The sequence below is a fragment of the Manacus candei genome, unplaced genomic scaffold (assembly GCF_025592945.1).
Source record: "Manacus candei isolate 608988 ecotype Guabito, Panama unplaced genomic scaffold, ASM2559294v1 h1tg000015l, whole genome shotgun sequence".
NCBI lineage: Eukaryota > Metazoa > Chordata > Aves > Passeriformes > Pipridae > Manacus > Manacus candei.
In genome coordinates this window covers 15275287-15292884 of record NW_026138063.1, presented here as the reverse complement: position 1 = coordinate 15292884, position 17598 = coordinate 15275287, and the positions used below count along the sequence as shown (strand labels likewise).

General features: G+C 36.9%; 1 protein-coding gene across 5 annotated transcripts in view; it reads left to right on the top strand.

Annotated features, from left to right (window-relative positions):
• PLS1 (plastin 1) overlaps window positions 1–17598 on the top strand; it is a 43019-nt gene that overhangs the window by 19166 nt on the left and 6255 nt on the right. For 4 of the 5 annotated variants that reach the window (XM_051782045.1, XM_051782046.1, XM_051782044.1 and 1 more), the window contains exons 3-11: window positions 2898–3061; window positions 4245–4374; window positions 6034–6166; window positions 7072–7153; window positions 8418–8583; window positions 8679–8821; window positions 10072–10167; window positions 11477–11672; window positions 16802–16880. In XM_051782045.1, coding sequence (XP_051638005.1) covers window positions 2898–3061; window positions 4245–4374; window positions 6034–6166; window positions 7072–7153; window positions 8418–8583; window positions 8679–8821; window positions 10072–10167; window positions 11477–11672; window positions 16802–16880 — 1189 coding nt within the window. Of the gene's footprint in view, window positions 1–2368; window positions 2463–2897; window positions 3062–4244; window positions 4375–6033; window positions 6167–7071; window positions 7154–8417; window positions 8584–8678; window positions 8822–10071; window positions 10168–11476; window positions 11673–16801; window positions 16881–17598 lie in introns of all 5 variants that reach the window. The other variant, XM_051782047.1, reaches the window with a different exon arrangement.

The window sequence follows — 17598 nt, the reverse complement described above, 5'->3', positions numbered from 1 at the left end:
TTGCAGATTTTTTAGTCTTGCTTTTGTAGCTAGCAGATGTTAATAAATAACTACAATTTTCTATGTTTGACAGGATGTTTACAGATTAATCAGAGTAAACAGAGTGAGAAATTAGATAGCAACTAACCCTTATTTCCAGATTGCACTGCTGTTGTTAAAGTTCATGTCTGCTCTATTTCCTATTTGCTGCAGTTTTGGGGGGTGATGTGTGACTGCAGCTCAGGAAATCAAACAGACATGTTTGCATTCAGTCATAAGGGGGAGAACAGGGTAATGTCAGGCAAGAAGTCTTAAATGTTATGAGTCTTTAGCTTGGTGAAGAAGCTACTGGGAAACTGTATGTTAGAGATTTAAGCCAATGAGTAGGAGGAGGTGAAGAAGGAATTATGCAGGTTCTGTCAATAGAGGTATCACGTGATGCCCAGTAGAGTCAGAAAACTTAAAAAGAAGTAACTTCTCTTCATTATAAATAATTAAACCATGAACCCATTGACTTGAGACCAAAAAAGAGTAGAAATCCTAAAAGGAGAAAGATACATCCATGGAAGGTAATTCATGAGTTGCTGTTAAAGACTCCTCATGACATCTGTAGCTCAAGGAATCTGTAGCCTGCAGGTGCTGGAACAACAGGCCAAAGGGAAGAGCACTGTATACCTGTATCAGTGTAACATCAGGGAGATGTTAAGATAGGTAGATACTCACTGGTGTTGTCTAACTGCTTTTCTGTTTGGTTGGTTTTTCACCATCTGCATTCCTTCTTTTTCTCCATTTCCTGCCTGCGTGTTTTCACACTTCTGCTGTAAGAATTGTCTGTCCTGCTCCTGTTCACTGAAAAGCACTTTCTTCTTTATGCTTTCTGTAAAATACAGACATTAAGCATCATTAGGTTTTGTTTGGTTTTTTTACTTTTACTTTTCCAATGTCTTTATGGATAAATTCCTTGCAGCTACATTGGTAAACGGAGAGAAGGCATGCATTTAACTCTCAGCTTGTCATCATGGAAACTTACCCCCTGTGAAAGATGAACCTAGAGAAATAAAATAGCTGGTAATCTGAGTGAGCTCATGAGCATGTCCTCTGCTGTTTAGACCATCCCTATTATTACCTGTAGTTTTACATGTCTGCAAGCCAGTGGATGAATTAATGCAGTTGCAGACATAAAATTTGTCTGTGTAGTGATTTATGAGTTGTTGATAGTATTGAAAACACAAAATTAATTTTTTTAATCGGGTGTTTTTAGCCTTTTGTCAGCAGTGAAATGTGGCTGCCTTGTGAAGCTGTACAGAAGCTACACAGTGTAGTATGAATACAAGAAAATTAGTGTACAGCAATCAATTATGGCTAGAGATGAAAGCATGTTTCTCTGCTTGCCTTTCTGCAGTGAGAGGCACATTCATCCACTGTGGTATTATTGGCTGAGTTCTGATACCATGGACAATATGAAGAGAAGTTTTTAACTAGAAAATAAAAAAAAGTGGGAGCACCTTGATAAGTCAGAAAGGTGGTCACATCATCTGCTTCTCTTTTTGACTGATTGTGATGTTCTCTTAAATTGCTTCCCTTAGATTGATTGTTGGTAGAGCTGGGAAAATACTATTAACTAAGATTTTTCAAGAGCTTTAATATGATCATAGACATTGTAAATTATTGTCAAACATGGAAAATATTAACATTAAATATATGAAATGATGGGTATTATATCCAGCATTACTTAGGCTGGATATGATTTCTTGTATTTGACTGAACTTCATCTATACTGTGTATGGACTATGGCTTTTCTGCTTTTAAAAGTACTTCTCTCCATTGTATAGCCAATGCACTACAGGTACAGGTAAGGCTATTTTACTGGCATATTCAAATTGTGCTTGTATAAATATGTGTATACATATATATGGAAATATGCACAGATTTAAAAAAGCAGGAACAGTTAATGTGGTTGGTTCATTTATATGTTACTCTGGGTAAAAACATAGGTGTAAAATGATGCTTTATTATACTAAGATGAATTCAAGTCAGCTTTCTGCACAGAGATTGGCCTAAGGTGAAAGTACAAAGGGTACTTTTGATTGTTTCTCTGCTGCTGCATTATTCATGATGAGTAACACAAATTATACTCAGTTTTTCTTAATTTATTTTTATGATACAGCCATTAATTTCTTTCCACAATTGTGAAACTGTACTGTACTTCTTTTTGAAAAAAAAGCATTCTAATACTTTGCTGTACCTGAACATTCTTGCCTTGTGGTCTTGGGAGCCAAGTGTGAGTGAAGGTAGCAGCACAAATTGTTCCCAACAGAGCTAGTTAATAGATTAAGGAAGGTCACCTTTAATAAACAGATACAGATCATCCTGGATTTATTCTTCACAGGTAAGCCTAACCACATCAAAAGTTTTGAAGAACAGAAAATGTCTATCAGATACTAGGATAAGAAACAAAATGCAGTGTCAGGCAGAGTTCTTGTGTAAGTAGTTTTTCTTGTGTAAGTGTGCTCTTCTAATAACAACATGCACCAGGTCTGAGTTTCCTGATTGCAAATGGTATAATATTGACAGGAAGCATATATTAATTGATCTCCCTCTCACTTGAAGGTTTATAGATAATTTTGTTGGGCGTCTTAAAAAAAAAAAGCTTCAACTTCACTACTTGAAAATTTGCTATCTTGTTATAGCTGTGCTTTGGATCACAAGATAGCTCCTGAGAAAGTACATCACAAGATGGCACCAGGCCTAGACAGTTGTCCCTCTAATCCAGAAGCATTCCTTTATACTTACTTATGTCTGTCAGGAAAAGAAATACTTATCTGCTAGAACTGCATTTCTCACACTTGATTTATTCTTTACAGTTACTGCACTTGGTTCTTTATGTAAGTGTAACAACTTGTGCTTTCATTTTACAGACATTGACAACAGTGGGTATGTCAGCGATTATGAGCTTCAGGACCTCTTCAAAGAAGCAAGTCTGCCCTTGCCTGGTTACAAAGTCCGGGAGATTGTAGAAAAAATCATTTTAGTGACAGATAGCAACAAGGATGGGAGAATCAACTTCGAGGAATTTGTCTCTGTAAGACACTCTCTTTGGATGTTTCTCTACTGTCTGATACCTGTTAAGAATCAGGATAGAAAACTGAATTAAGTGCTATAACTAAGTACTATTTTAGATAGATATAACTATTATTTTGAGTTTTCTGTGACAATTTAGAATATCCTATATGGTTATTTTACTCTTTTACTCTCCTTTTTAATTTAATAGATCTGACATGAGCAGCATGTGAGAGTGCCTTAGTTGAAATAGTCCTGTTTTGTTTATTCAAAGATGAAGGGATGGACTACATATTTTAGGAGTGTTGGGCCAGCCCTTGCTCTGACAAAAGAGCAGACAACAGAAAATTAGACACCAGGCTCTGAATGCTCTTAGTAGGGCAAACATTAGTCTATCACTATGCTTAATCTCTGTACTAAAGTCTATTTATTACTGGGACTGAGGCACAGTTTTTCCCTTTCAGTGAAAAAATTTCAAAGGTTTAGACTTTTTTAAATGAGGATTACTCACTAGTGGGCTTTAAAAGAAACAAAAGCTTATCAGGCCGTTGATTAGTGTGTGTTTGGGGTGATTATTTTCTGCTTCCAATTTGGAGTAGTGCATCATTGCAACAGGATGCTTGTTAAACTAGCTATTGATCTTTCCTTTCAAGATTCTAATTTGAAGTGGTTCATAGGTGAGATGCAAATATTTGCCTCCACATGTTGAACTGTATTACTTCGCTGTCAGTTTGAGATCTCTACAATATTTGGGCAAATCTAGGATGTGGGTTACATTGCAGGCAGGTGAATAAACGGTATTAGCTTGATTAAGGACATGTGTAACTGTCATGTTGTCACCTTTTACTGTGCAGCATGTGGTGAAATAAGTGGGAGAAATATGCTATAGGCATCGAAAATGTGCATATCTTTAGATGTGTGTTTCAGTTTACTAAAACATCTATGGAAAAATTGTGTATGTCTACTTTTTTAGTTACCACAGCTTAATAAAGTTATTCACTGAGAAATAATATGTTAGACATCCACTATGCAAGTTTCATGAGAGGATTTAAACTAGTTTTACCCATACAGTAAATTTTTTTTTTTTAGAACAGAAGTCAGTGTAAATAGGCAGTCAGGTTAACTACTAACTCTAGAGTGAATTAACACTTAGTTATCTGAAAGTATGATCAATCACAAAATACTCTCTACTTTTTTGATTTCAGATAATTCAGGAATTGAAAAGTAAAGATGTCAGCAAATCATTCCGAAAATCAATAAACAAAAAGCAAGGTATTACAGCGATTGGAGGAACATCAGCAATCTCTAGTGAGGGGACACAGCACTCTTATTCGGGTAAGAAATAATTAAACATGAGCAAATTTTGCATGGAGGAAACTCTTTAAATTTGCACTACAGACAAAAAAACCAAACAATGGAAAAATGTTGGTGTTGAAAGCAAATTAACACAGAGAAAGTATGTGGAGATAGACAAGTGTGGACAATAGTTTATTAGCTGTGTTCAGTTGTTACTAGTTTCATGCTGTACTTGGAGGCAAGTGGGACTCTTTGCAAGAGCAAAAGAGCAAAACAAGCAGTGACAGCATGTAAGGGGAGAAAAATGGCCCCTTTGGCGTTCTTCTAGTAATGGTAGTCAAGCTTTTACCTTCATTACATGCTAATCTACTCTTATTCCTACATTCAGATAAAAATGAATTCTCATTTTCATTTCCACAGTGTTAATAGCATAAACTAAAAAACCCTTAGCAAACCACCATATATCCTTTGTGGGTGGAATGGCCCCCTCAGTTGTCTCTGCCATTACAGAATTGTTCAGTCCTGCATGGTTTTTGCAGAGCCTCTCACACTTAAGAAGCTGTTTTTAATATTTGATCCGTTTCTTTCTGCCTCCCCCCTGCTGCATGTAATTTAAGTTGGTAATTGTGCCTAATTGCATTGCAGCTCCTGGCCAGAGTGTTAACCACCTTCCAGGATCACATTGCTATCAGCAATATTGCAACTTTTTTGATTGATTTGAGTCTGGAATTTGCAGTGGTTCCAGACTGTGTTAAGATTCCATATATGAGAAAGAATCATTTTGGTTAGCCAGAGGTGGCAATACCCTCTGTTTCAGTGTGATTCTTATAGCACCAGCTGCACTTGGTAGATCTCCAAAGCTGGGAATATGTTCCATCTCAAAGGATGCCTGTAGGGCATCAGAGGTAATGGTTTAGACTCCCTTTCATTTTTGGTGGAGAGAAACAGACCCCAGTGAAGTGTAGTTCATGTGGCCTGGCCTCATCACCACCTCATTTATGATGAGATGAAGGGTGCACTAGAATTTCACGTTGTTTCCCACTGACAGTGGAAGAAGTGTAAGGACTCAGGTGTAGGTACCTCTCTTGTTTGCTTCTTGAGGTAAGTGAGAGGAATACCACCTGTGCTGTTTGGGAATGTGAATACTGATACTTGACGGACTGTTATCCCAATAAGCTTTCTTAGATACACAGTAATAAATTCTGCACTAAATATAAAGAGAATTTAAAACTGAGATATTAAACTTCTTAAGTTTCTCAAAGCTAAATACAGCTCAGCAGTCCAGATCAGAGTCTCAAAAAGATTGCCAGTCTCTCAGAATGAAATGCTGTGTTTTAAACCAATGGTGTATAAATTGTGTTGTTGCACATTTCTGATCAGAAATCTTCCTCTTTTCTTTGTAATTTCTGAGAAACTGAATTTGAAGTCAGCCATGAGGATGCCTTCCCTATGATGTCCCTTTGATTTTTATGTTCTTCAGAAAATCACCAGATATTTCGAGGGTGCAGTAGGAGAAAGATCAATCTGTACTTGCCATTTTTGTGTTCTTTCCCACTGGTCTGATTCTTTTCATAACTGGCCTCTGTGAAACTCAGGGGTTTTATTGCAGATGAACCTCTTTGACCCACATATGATGTTTAGTAGTATGTGTTCATGAAAATGATAATCCACTATTTTAATGCTGTCTTTTTTTTTCAGAGGAAGAAAAAGTTGCTTTTGTTAATTGGATAAATAAAGCTCTACAAGATGACCCAGACTGTAAGCACCTCCTCCCCATGAACCCATCGGATGCCAGTCTGTTTAAATCCCTTGCAGATGGCATCCTTCTTTGGTGAGTCCAGGAAAGAAAAGAAATTAATCTCAAAGGTTAAATGCTGATCACAGTGACATGAATTGGAAAACTTCTGATAGGCTTTAACATCAAGATTCCACTCCTAAATATTTCAACCAATGTGTAAAATGGGGAAAATCTGTTTGCCCATAGAAATGTGATTTTTAGCAAATTTTTTTTATGTTATAGAGGTGGTTTTCCACTTCACACCTGTAATTATGCTCATCAGATATGTGCAGGCTGTTTATAAAGGAGATGATAATTCCGCAGTTCATATATTCATTCGTGGAAATAATTAGAAAATGTTTAAAATATTTTTAGAAGTTACTAATTATAGTCACTAAATCATGGAACAGGACGAACAGAAATCTGAATTAAATCCATGGCAAAACAGAGAGCATATAGTAGGTCCCTTAACTTCAGTTTGCTGTAACTTTCTAGTTAGTTAAAGTAGATTAATAGTACTTACTCATACACCATGCTAACAAGGGATTAGCATGTTAGTATTGATGTGAATTAGTCTTTGAGATCCATGTACATACAAGGTACTACAGAAATGCAATGCAGAAGTACACTGATTATACTACAAAATTTGTCAGTAGAGACCATTTAACTGACTTTGGTTTACAGTTTTAATCTTCTCAGGACCTTTTTGTGACAGTACAGACGTGCTCTATTAATTATAAAAGCCAAATGCTCGAGTTTCTTTTAGCAACATTATCTGGGGTGTTCTGAATGAATGTACAAGTATTTAACGGGGAGAGGAGATTTAGAGGATGATGAGGGGTTTTTAAAATCTTGTCATAAGTATTTTCAGCTAGTTTGAAGTGTTACAAGTTTATAATCAAATAGTATATTTTCTGTAAAATGAAAGTTTGAATTAACTCTTGATTTTTCTTCCTTAGCAAAATGATCAATTTTTCACAGCCAGATACAATTGATGAAAGGGCTATTAATAAGAAAAAACTCACTCCTTTCACTATTTCTGTAAGTACTGCATGGATAGGAACTTGCCACAAGTGAAAAAGTATTTTTCTGATTTAGTGACAGTTCTCCTGGTGGAGAAAAAAAATAATTAAAACTCCTATGTAATAAAAAAATCGTAAAGCATGAAATTCTATATTCTAATACTTTGCTAAATTCTCCTGTTTCTTAGATGATTTACAGGAAAACTTGGATTTTTCATGCTTTCCCTAGTTCTTCCCATATTCACTATTTTTGTTTTGCTTTACTAAGTACCTGAAGAAAATAATTTTAGACTTCTGAGTAGATGGTCAGGTTGCACTTTAGCAAAGCAGAAAGTACCTGCATGGCTGTATGGCAGGATGATGTATTTTCATAGTGGAGAGCACTTTGGGCAGAAAATGAGAACCTCAATTTTTAATTGTGTATGAAGTAATGAAAAAATTTGAGAGAAACAGTTTTCATGATCTTGGGTTTAAGAAAATAGGTCTGGAAGAGGAAGTAGATCCATAAGCTACCAGCCCAGAAAGAAAAAAATGCTGATTAAATTGGCAGACTTTTCATTTCAGGCTGTGGCGTTAAAATACAAAAAGTTAAACCATACTATGTTCTAAATCCTCCAAGTGGGTTCTGTAATCTCTACTTATTTTTAAGAAGATTTGTCAGCAAAGATAATACTATGTGTGTTTATGTTGTCTCTGTAGATAGTTAAAATGTGACACAAGAAAATCATAATATTGATGAAAGCTGCCAGCTATTTTTCCTTGGAGCGTTTCATCTGTGACAATCATTGGCTTTACTTTCAGTGTCAGGGTGTTGAATTGTCGTGATTTTCTTATGCTCTCCATTCAGTTACAGTTTTACAGTTGCTTGAGTGTGTCAGCCTGTATAAGATTCAAGATGGGATGGCAGTGATGTCAGTAGCCTTCTGCACAGCGCAGAATTCCATCTGAACATGGTTTTCCACTGGATCAGGCCACTGATATTTTGAGCAGTTTTGTTTAATTTGTACATCTGATACTTATGAATTACAGAAAGTGTTTTGATTAGAGTATTCCTCAGTGATCCAAGCTGCAGAAGGTAGTCCACAATTTTTTGTGAGTCCATATTGAACAGTATCAATAATGTTTTCTACTAAATTTTGGTAGGATATGAGGTAGTTCACAAAAAATCTCTGGAGTGCAGTTTTCTATTGAACTAATGCATTATTTCTTCCAAAGTTTAATATGAACTAATTTACTAAGAATTACAGCCTCATGAGTTTGTCAAACAATGATATTCCAAATAGGAAAACCTAAACCTGGCTCTGAACTCAGCATCTGCCATTGGCTGTACAGTTGTCAATATTGGATCACAAGATTTGCAAGAAGGGAAGCCACACTTGGTGTTAGGACTCCTGTGGCAGATCATTAAAGTTGGTCTTTTTGCTGATATTGAGCTCTCCAGAAATGAAGGTAAGAGCAGTGCCAGGTACAGCAATGTCAGCCACTTGGAATTAGCTGAGACCACAGTAGCAATGATTTCAGCGTTCTTTCAAACTTGCTTTTAGCTCTTATTGCCTTGCTAAATGAAGGGGAAGAACTAGATCAGTTGATGAAGCTTTCCCCAGAAGACCTCTTGCTACGCTGGGTAAACTATCATCTGGCCAATGCAGGGTGGCAGAAAATCAATAACTTCAGCCAAGACATTAAGGTTTGTAGTTATTTGCTCTGATAATTGAACATAATGCTATTAAAATATTATGCACACTATGCATAAAAACAAATCAGTCAGATCAGAAGAATTTAGATAAAATAGTAATCTGCTTTTTCTAGCTGTAGTTTCACCCTGCATTTTTCAACTCTGAAAGAGTTTTGATCTCACACATCCTATTCAGTTGCTCATACTATCACGTCACAATGTGGACACTTCCAACAAGCTCATATTCAGGGAAGTTCTAATGTTCTGAGGTGCTGATTAGAGTTATTTAGGACAATTTGCACTACCTTATTAGTTAACTAATAACTCCCAGCCACTGCTATGCTGGTGTGCCAAGTGACTGACAGAGGGGACTGAAAGGTGTGCTTGCTCCTCAGGGCAGGTGGCAGAGCTGCATAATTCTTCTCTCTTCAGTCACTCTGCCTAAGGTGTGCAGAGTTCTGTAGTAGCCCAGCTGAAGAGAGAAAACACCAACTTTTCAAAACTAAAAGCAAAGGAGGAAGATTCCCTAAGGTGATAAAACCTCCTTTCACTGAAGAAAACCATGTCATTAATGGCTAGTTAGGTATTTTGAAATGCCACCAAGAAAGCTGTTATTAAAGCAAGCATTTAACTAAGGTTTTATATGAAAACTGCTACTATGGTAAAAATATATGCTGTTTAAGAGAAGTGTTAAATACTTCTAAAACTAGTAGGGTTTTATTTTTTCTCCTGGTTTCTTACTGGGGGGGGACCCCAGAAGCACACTGAAAACTGCATCAAATTAATATAATTTGTTTTGTCACTATAGATTCATCCTAAAAGAACCACCTTACTCTCCTTTTTAAATTTTCATTACCTCACTGATTAAGAAAGAGAAATTTTTATAAACCAGTCTGTTTGATAAGGACAGTCAAGGTGTAAAATACCAACAGTGAATATAAGATGCAAATTGGGTATTTTTCTATATTAATTTGCCCTGAATATCTGAATTACAACAGTCTAGTTAATATTCAGGAGAATAAAACTAGCATTGTCCAGAATAATTAGCAGACATTCCTTTTCTCTGTCATCTGGCTAAATAACTTCTATGTGAAATAGTGTAGTAAAATGGCTGTATGACCTCTTTCATATTCACTGAAATTAGGGTGCTGTATTTTTGACTTATGTGGCTTTTAGATTGGACTATTAGAGCAATAAATGGCTAGGAAAGGCTACATACTTGCTGCTTTTTATTTTTTTAAATATTACACTGCTTGTTTTAGGATTCAAGAGCATACTACCATCTGTTAAATCAGATTGCACCCAAAGGAGATGACATTGATCAACTGCCCATTAAAATTGACTTTTCAGGATTTCATGTGAGTATCCAGAAATGGGAAAATAGACTGGAATTATCTGAGACCTCTGTGTATGTGTCCAACATCCTGGTTACCAGGCTGCCCCTGAATCTTCTTTTGTTTTCTAACATGTGCAAGAATTCAGATTCCTCAGTGTTACAAAGGCTTAAATGGGAAAAAACTTGTAAAGTCCCCGAGTGCTGCCGAAACAGGATAATGCATCCTGCAGTCTGAAGCATGGAGCTGTGTTTTACTTGGAGTAGTGTATGTTTATTTTCAGCAGGGTCATCCAACACAAATATTACAACATCCTGCTCAGTCTTCCTCTTTTGGAATTCAGACAAGGAAAAAGAGTAGACTTGACAAACCTTGTGATCCTTCCTCAAACCTTCCTCAAACAGATTTCAGAAATAACACGTGAGCCCTTCCAATAACGAGCAGGACAGTGTGGCATCCAGCAAGTTTGAAGTTGTAAAGGGACACAGGGTCTAAAACCAGCCTACATGGATGTGAAAACACTTTTGCCTAAGGTGCAATATGGTGCTCATTGGAAGGATTGTTCTGAGAATGCATTTGATGCAAAGCTGAACTGCATGCCTGAGATATCTATATATCAATCAGAATCTAAAGTAGAATCTTGTTATTCATTATAATAATGAAACCCATATGCAAAGTTGTTTGCTTACAGGCTTTAGTTCTCTCAAACTCCTTCATAAGGAGAGCTCTTTCTTTGTTTGCTCTTGCTTTGGATTTTTTGGGGAGTGAGAAAGAATAGTAGTTAGTTTTTCCATGTAGTTTCCTACAGTTTATGTGATCATGTTCTGAGTTATAAACCTCAGTACAAATAATAAATACCAATGTACAAAACACACAGGTTGCCAACTTAAGATGATTCAGAGGCAAAAATATTAAAAGGAAGACAAACCTGAAGCATTCAAACTTTCACTTAGGATTTTGGGCATCATCTGTAATTACTGTGCTTGAGAATATCAGTTTAAAGCAGTGATGGTGAACCTTTGGCAAAATATGTAATACGGCAATCAACAGTCTGGAAATGGAAACATAACCAATACAGTTCTGGCTGCAGTTGCTGGGATTCATGAGGAATGCTGTGCTGGCAGCCACAGAAGTGAAGGACAGAAAAAAGGTGGAAGGAAGAGGGGAATTGTCGTGTCACATCATCAGCAAGAGATAGCTCAGGCATTGAGGAATGAGGGAGGAACTGACATGGGTCATTTAAAGATTTTCCTACCTGAAGATCTGGTAAAAAACCGAAAATGTGCAGCTACTTACTGCAAATTAATTTTTGTTTGTTTGTTTCTCTTTTTAGGATAAAACTGACTTGAGGAGAGCTGAATACATGCTCCAGCAGGCAGATAAATTGGGCTGCAGGCAGTTTGTAACTCCAGCTGATGTGGTTGCAGGCAACCCTAAACTCAATTTAGCTTTTGTTGCAAATCTCTTTAACACCTATCCAGCCCTACACAAGCCTGACAACTCATCTTACGATCTCAATTTATTAGAAGGTACTCAACTTACTAAGCATACAGAAGATAAGAATATTAGTGATTTATATTTAAGTATTCCTTCTAGGTTGTGATGTAGGATCCCTGTGTGATGTGCCTGTCTTATCTCACTAGCAATCAATATAAACCTTAGAAGTGCCTGTTGCTGTGTATATTGTTCCCTTGTGTTAGCCTGACCAAGTGGTTATTCCTGAATAACCTTCTATTATTCATTTGCAGGAGCAAATGCTATCTTCCTACTTTCCTTCCACTTTCCTATGCTTCTTTCCATACTATTTATATATTAGCTGATGCACAAATTCTAGCTTTTCCTAATTTACAGTGCCATACTATGCAGTTTGTGGGAACAAGTTAAGCCAGCAGCACTTGCATTCAGTTAACCAGAATTCCCAGGACTTTTTGCAAACTCGATGTTTTGATTGACACACTCCTTCTCAGCTCCAAGGCTGAAACACTCCCTTTTGATTCTAACTAACTTTATGCAGGTGCTGCTGGCTTAACTTGTTCCCACAGCAACTGTAATAGTCTTTAAAAGTATTTTTCCCATACTTCATTGATATATATTTGTGTGTGTTTGTTTGTTTAAGGCAGGAAATTTCTTTTAAAAAAAGGCTTCTGTATCAGCAACCTATATTAATCTATTGCATCAACAACCTGTATAGATCCTATTGTATCAGGGAGTTTGGCCTTTAACTGTACAGTTCAAATCTCTAATGCTAGAGATAAAGGGATGATTGGTAACAGTCTTTGGCTGTTGCCCTTGCTGTGGACCAGCTAATCTAGGATAATGAAATGGCTCCTGCCAGTGTGTTTCACAGTTGTTCACTGATCTCAAAGGAATGTGAGAATCAGGGGTGCCGCACTCGGGAGAATCATCAGCAATGTTCACATATTCCTCTGCACTGCCTTCTCCTGCCTTCCTCTTACTGTTCCTATCAGGTTTCCTTTCCATCTAGGTGAGTCCATCTTCCTTTGCTCCTGTTTTTTCATAATTTGTCTGTGCTGCTGCATCCCTGTGTCACAAATCTTGTATCCCCCAGACCACTCCTGTGTCAGGCTTCCTGCTCTTCTCGCTTCAGCTGGGTGCCAGCTGTGATAGAGGTATCAGAGCACAGTCTTCCCTTTTCAGCTGTGATATCCCCAGTCACTGCAGTCCCTGCTGGCCAGGACAAATGATTGAAGGAAAGGTCTGGTCTTCCTCTGCTGCAATTTTATTAGAAATGTATGCTCTTGCAAATTTATACAGGAGCTGCGTGGATGTGGAATATGTTTAGTTCAGCTTCTGTGTTCTGAAGACAAAGTTGCTGATGTGATTCAAAACACTGAAAACTTGGTCAAATTTGGAAGTTTTCATTGGCATGGCAAAAAAACAGCTGAAGTAGTTTCTGGACTTTCCTGAAATATTTAGATGAGATCAAATCTCAGCTAAAAACAGTTGTAAAAACTTAAAATCACCTGAATGCTAGACTACCATTTTGTAATGGCAAATACTGGTCAAAATTAACTTACTATTTATAGTAGATATTTTAGAGATGGGTAATCATGCCAATGCTGTCTGTTCAAAGGCAAGTAGATGATTCTTCTTTGCCCCCAAATAACAACTCCCGTGGTGTCATGTAGACCTAAACCATCAAAATAGTTATTTTAGCCGAAAGACAATGTTGTTAATGTTTTTTTCTGTTAATGTTTTATTTTCTTTCCATAAAGTCCTGTGTTTTTACTGTTATTTTCTCAAGGTAGTGATATAAAATATGACATTAATTTCTCTATAGTTTCATCATAGATTGTCTGTTGAAATCTGACTCATAATTTATAATGCTTTCCTGTTTTGCTTCATGAAATGCAGATTTGACCCCTCCTAATGTAGGTACTGTATTTAGTACTTTTCTGTACTCCATAAAAGTGTTTATTCTGCAATTTTTCTTCTTTTTTTTTTTCCTAGTGTTTAATCATCTCTGTCCTTTTCTGGTTGATTTTTTGCATTGTTCTTACATGTTTCTATTGTTTTAATATGCCGTCATAAGTAAAAGAGAAGGAAAAAACCCCACAGGTGTGATGCACATAAAATGGGGGCAAGAGTTGCAGTAAGTCAAATGCCATACAGTTATTTCAGTGGGTTTAGCCAGTAAGGGCTTTCCATGAACAAGATGTCAAGCTGTAGGCATGCGTGGGTGAGTAGAGCTTTCTGAAAGTCTTCATTTTCCTGCATAAATTCCATCTTTTCAGTGACTGCTCCACCCAAAGGGTATGATGTGGCAGTTCTCCTGAGTTTCAGATGATGAATTCTGGGCATAAAATGACATCTGCCCTGATAATACTGAACAAGCCTGGTGATGTGCACTTGTACAGAGAGAGTGTATCCCTCAGGAATACTGACACAACCAAATGAACACTTGACATTGTGTGGGGGTGGAGGGGACAGCCCTGACTTCACTTAATGCACAACCTTTCCATGTTGCTCCTGTTCTGAGGAACCTCAGCACTCTGGAGATGAGGTCATACAGAAAGCTGAGCTCTTGGGGGGAGGAAGAGGAGGGACCTGTGTCCACCCCACCCACCTTTCCTGCAGTGTCAATGTCCTCTGCTGTTGCTTAGATTACTGCAGCCTTCATGGCTGTTATTGTGAATTACTCCCACTCAGGCTGGCTGAATTTAGAGTGCAATTGCATCTTGAGCTCTGTTGTCTTCCAGAGAGAATCTTAGGTATTTGCAGCTCTTTGGATTCTTGACCCCCGCGCTACAGCTCCTCCCCACTCAGTTCCATGGTATAGTGATCTCAAAGAAAGAGATGGCAATAAATATAAAGGATACTACCAAATTTGCTCCTCTCTCTTTTGTGTAGCTCTGCCCCCTTTCTGCAGTTTTCCAATGATTTTGGCTATCTGCTGCACCACTCAGCAGAAGATATGCTCCTGATAGGATCACAAGGTATATTTTGAATAAAAGAATAGAGAGAAAAAATTGATCAGTTCTCAGCCATCTGGAAAACTTACAAACGCTTATGTGTTGCATGATAAAGGGATTTGTTCAGAGTGGCATATTAAATATAGTATGCTGGGTTTAGTTCCTGGATTCCCACTATTCAAAAGGGTCCAGCCCAACTTGCATGCTCTTGCTCCTGCTTGGCTACTTTGGATTCTTTCAACAATGTTAAGCATGCCTTTTAAAACTCTCACTCTGAGTGCAGTTGCTGAGTATGTGTTTTTGTGGCTAAACTGTTTAGTAAGAGTTCATTATATAACTCTGGTACTGTCCTTGCAATGGACAAGTGTTCCTAAAAGCACTTTGTGATCAGTACTTTAGGTACTGCTGCAAATGAACTCAAAGCTCGGTAACCCTAAACACTTTTAAAAATAAAGCAAAAGGTACTTGCTTCAAAATACTATAACCTCTAAAGATACTCTTTATAAACTTAAATTATATCTCATTCTTGAGTTGTGATTTTTTTTTTTTAATGGGAAACTGATATTTTTAAAAACTTTGCAAAGAATGTGATTCTTCTTTTAAATTTTAATGTGGGAAGAAATATGAGAAACAAAGCTCATTGCAAAATAGTGTTTTTCCTTGTTTCAGCATATATTCATCAGTAACTCTTTAGTTATTTTTACAAGTAAATATTTGAAACAAACACTAGTTCGAATTGCGTATGAAAAAACTCATAATTTAGAAAATGTGTCAGTAGGATGAATATAAACTATTTCATAATTACAGGAGAGTAACTGGTAAGCTGGCTGAAACTTTTTAAATAACATTTATTCTGTTAGAAATTGTGAACTACAGCTGAAATTTCTGAAGTCCAGAGCTTTTTGTATAAAAGGGTAAGAGACCTAGATTAAAATTGTAACCTTGATGTAAAAATCAATGTTATGACAATGTTATGCATGGAAAAATAATATTAAAGAGGTTTTCTTTGTAGTCTAAACATAAATACATGTTTATGCAGTAGTTTCATTTTGGAAAAACATTCATTATTGTGTAGTCAGCCTCCAACTGCAGTACTAAATGAGACAGTTGTCATGCTATATAAACCTCATCAGACAAACTTGGTATCGTTACCCTCTAAGGAGCAAATGAGAACAGCAAAGAAAAATCTTACTTAGATATTTGTGCTTCAGTCCAGAGAAATCTGTTCTTTCGTTGTTTGGGGAGGTTTTCTCCCTCCTCAGTGTCCTCTCTGTTTTCTTAACTGTGGGAATGAAGTGATGAGGTTATTCCAAGCTCACATATTCAGGCAAAATATTTTCTTAAGTGTGCTTCTTTGCTGTAAGAGAAAACAGCTTATACAGCACTGATTCACAGGCAGCTGGCCACAATTACATTGTTAAAATTTAGGTAGTGTTTATGTAGAAAGTCAATGTACTATTACAAGCTGTAACTTTATAGAGAAAGAGGGTTGGTTTAGGACTCATGGTGGCAATGGATAAAAGCAATGTAAGTCAGGAAGGTGAAGGTTGGGTTTTACTTCCTAATTACTTTTCTGCAGTTCTCATAAGCAGAATTGCTGGTTAAAACTGTGAGGGTAACTGGTCCCCTTGGCAACTTCACAAATGTAACCAATACATCACTGCCTTGCTAAATCTCCAGTGCTAAAAACTAAAAAAGTGAATTCTGTTGCTTTTGGGAGGCCCTTCACAAATTAACCCTGGCAGCTTCTGTGTGGAGAGAGTCGAGCTGTAGTGTCTGCAGCTTGGAGCAGTTGCAATATGTGTGTTAGTACTAACTTTTAATAAAAAGATGACATTTCAAATAGATGTAACCATACTGTTGAATGCAATTGTCACTCATTTTAGTTTTAGGAAATTATTATTAATCATCACTATTTTCTTCATGATATATTAATTACATAAAATATAACAAAAGAAGTCTATTTTATTTCATCAAATTGTATTTACTCAGAAAAATGTAGCCTAACAGTACTCCCTCTAGTGCCTCTGTCCCTGTGGCCAGAATTAAGTGAGTCTGAATTGGACACTATTGCCTCATGTGTTACCCAGTGTAGACACTGTTAGGGAAAGTATGAACTCATTTTAGGGAGGGAAGGGGGTATGAGGAGTATGAGAGCCATTTAAAGATTGCTTATTAAAGTGTTTTCTCCAATAATTTATTGAGAATTATATTTGTCACCATAGGAGAAAGTAAGGAAGAAAGGACTTTCAGAAACTGGATGAATTCACTGGGTGTAAGCCCATATGTTAACCATTTATACAGGTAAGGGTTTTTTAAAACAATTATTGGACTTCCCTTGGATGACAGGGCAAGAAACAAGGGAAGAAGAGAGGGAAGTTGTATTTCTACTAGAACAGTGATTTCCAGGTTTCCAAACAATGTGACAGGAACTTCAAAACTGGTCTGTAGAACCACATTAAGTAGTATCATACTCAAATAGTCTACCCATCATCTAGAAATACTAGAAAACCTAAGAAGGTTTTTATGTTGTCCCGTCACTCAGTTGTGCTTTGAGTTACATTTTTTTAAAAGTTGAGATAATTGTGGTTTATGATGCGTGGGGTTTTTTCTCAGTAGACTGTAAGGAGCTGTGCAGAGTGGGGTATTCCCTCAAAGGAAGGGCTTTATAACATGCTTTTTAGATGCTTTCAAATTGTGCCAGCAGTTGATTGAAATCTTGTCAATAAAAGATGAGACAGAGAGAGAAACTGGGAGCATCTGCTTCCATGTGTATTTGCTGTTAGGTTTCATTGTGTCTGTTTTCTGACCTCTGTAAAGCGATCTGTAGGTAGCTTAATGTGGAGAATTTCATTCAGTAAGTAGCTCAAGGGGATTATTAGGAATGCAATATATAATGGGAAAATAATACTTTTACTACTATTCTTTTTTCACAAGATAAGTACCTTGGTTTTGATTATTCTCCAGCTAAATACATCTGTAGATGCAGATAAAGCATCAGTATTTAACATCTGGAAAAGTC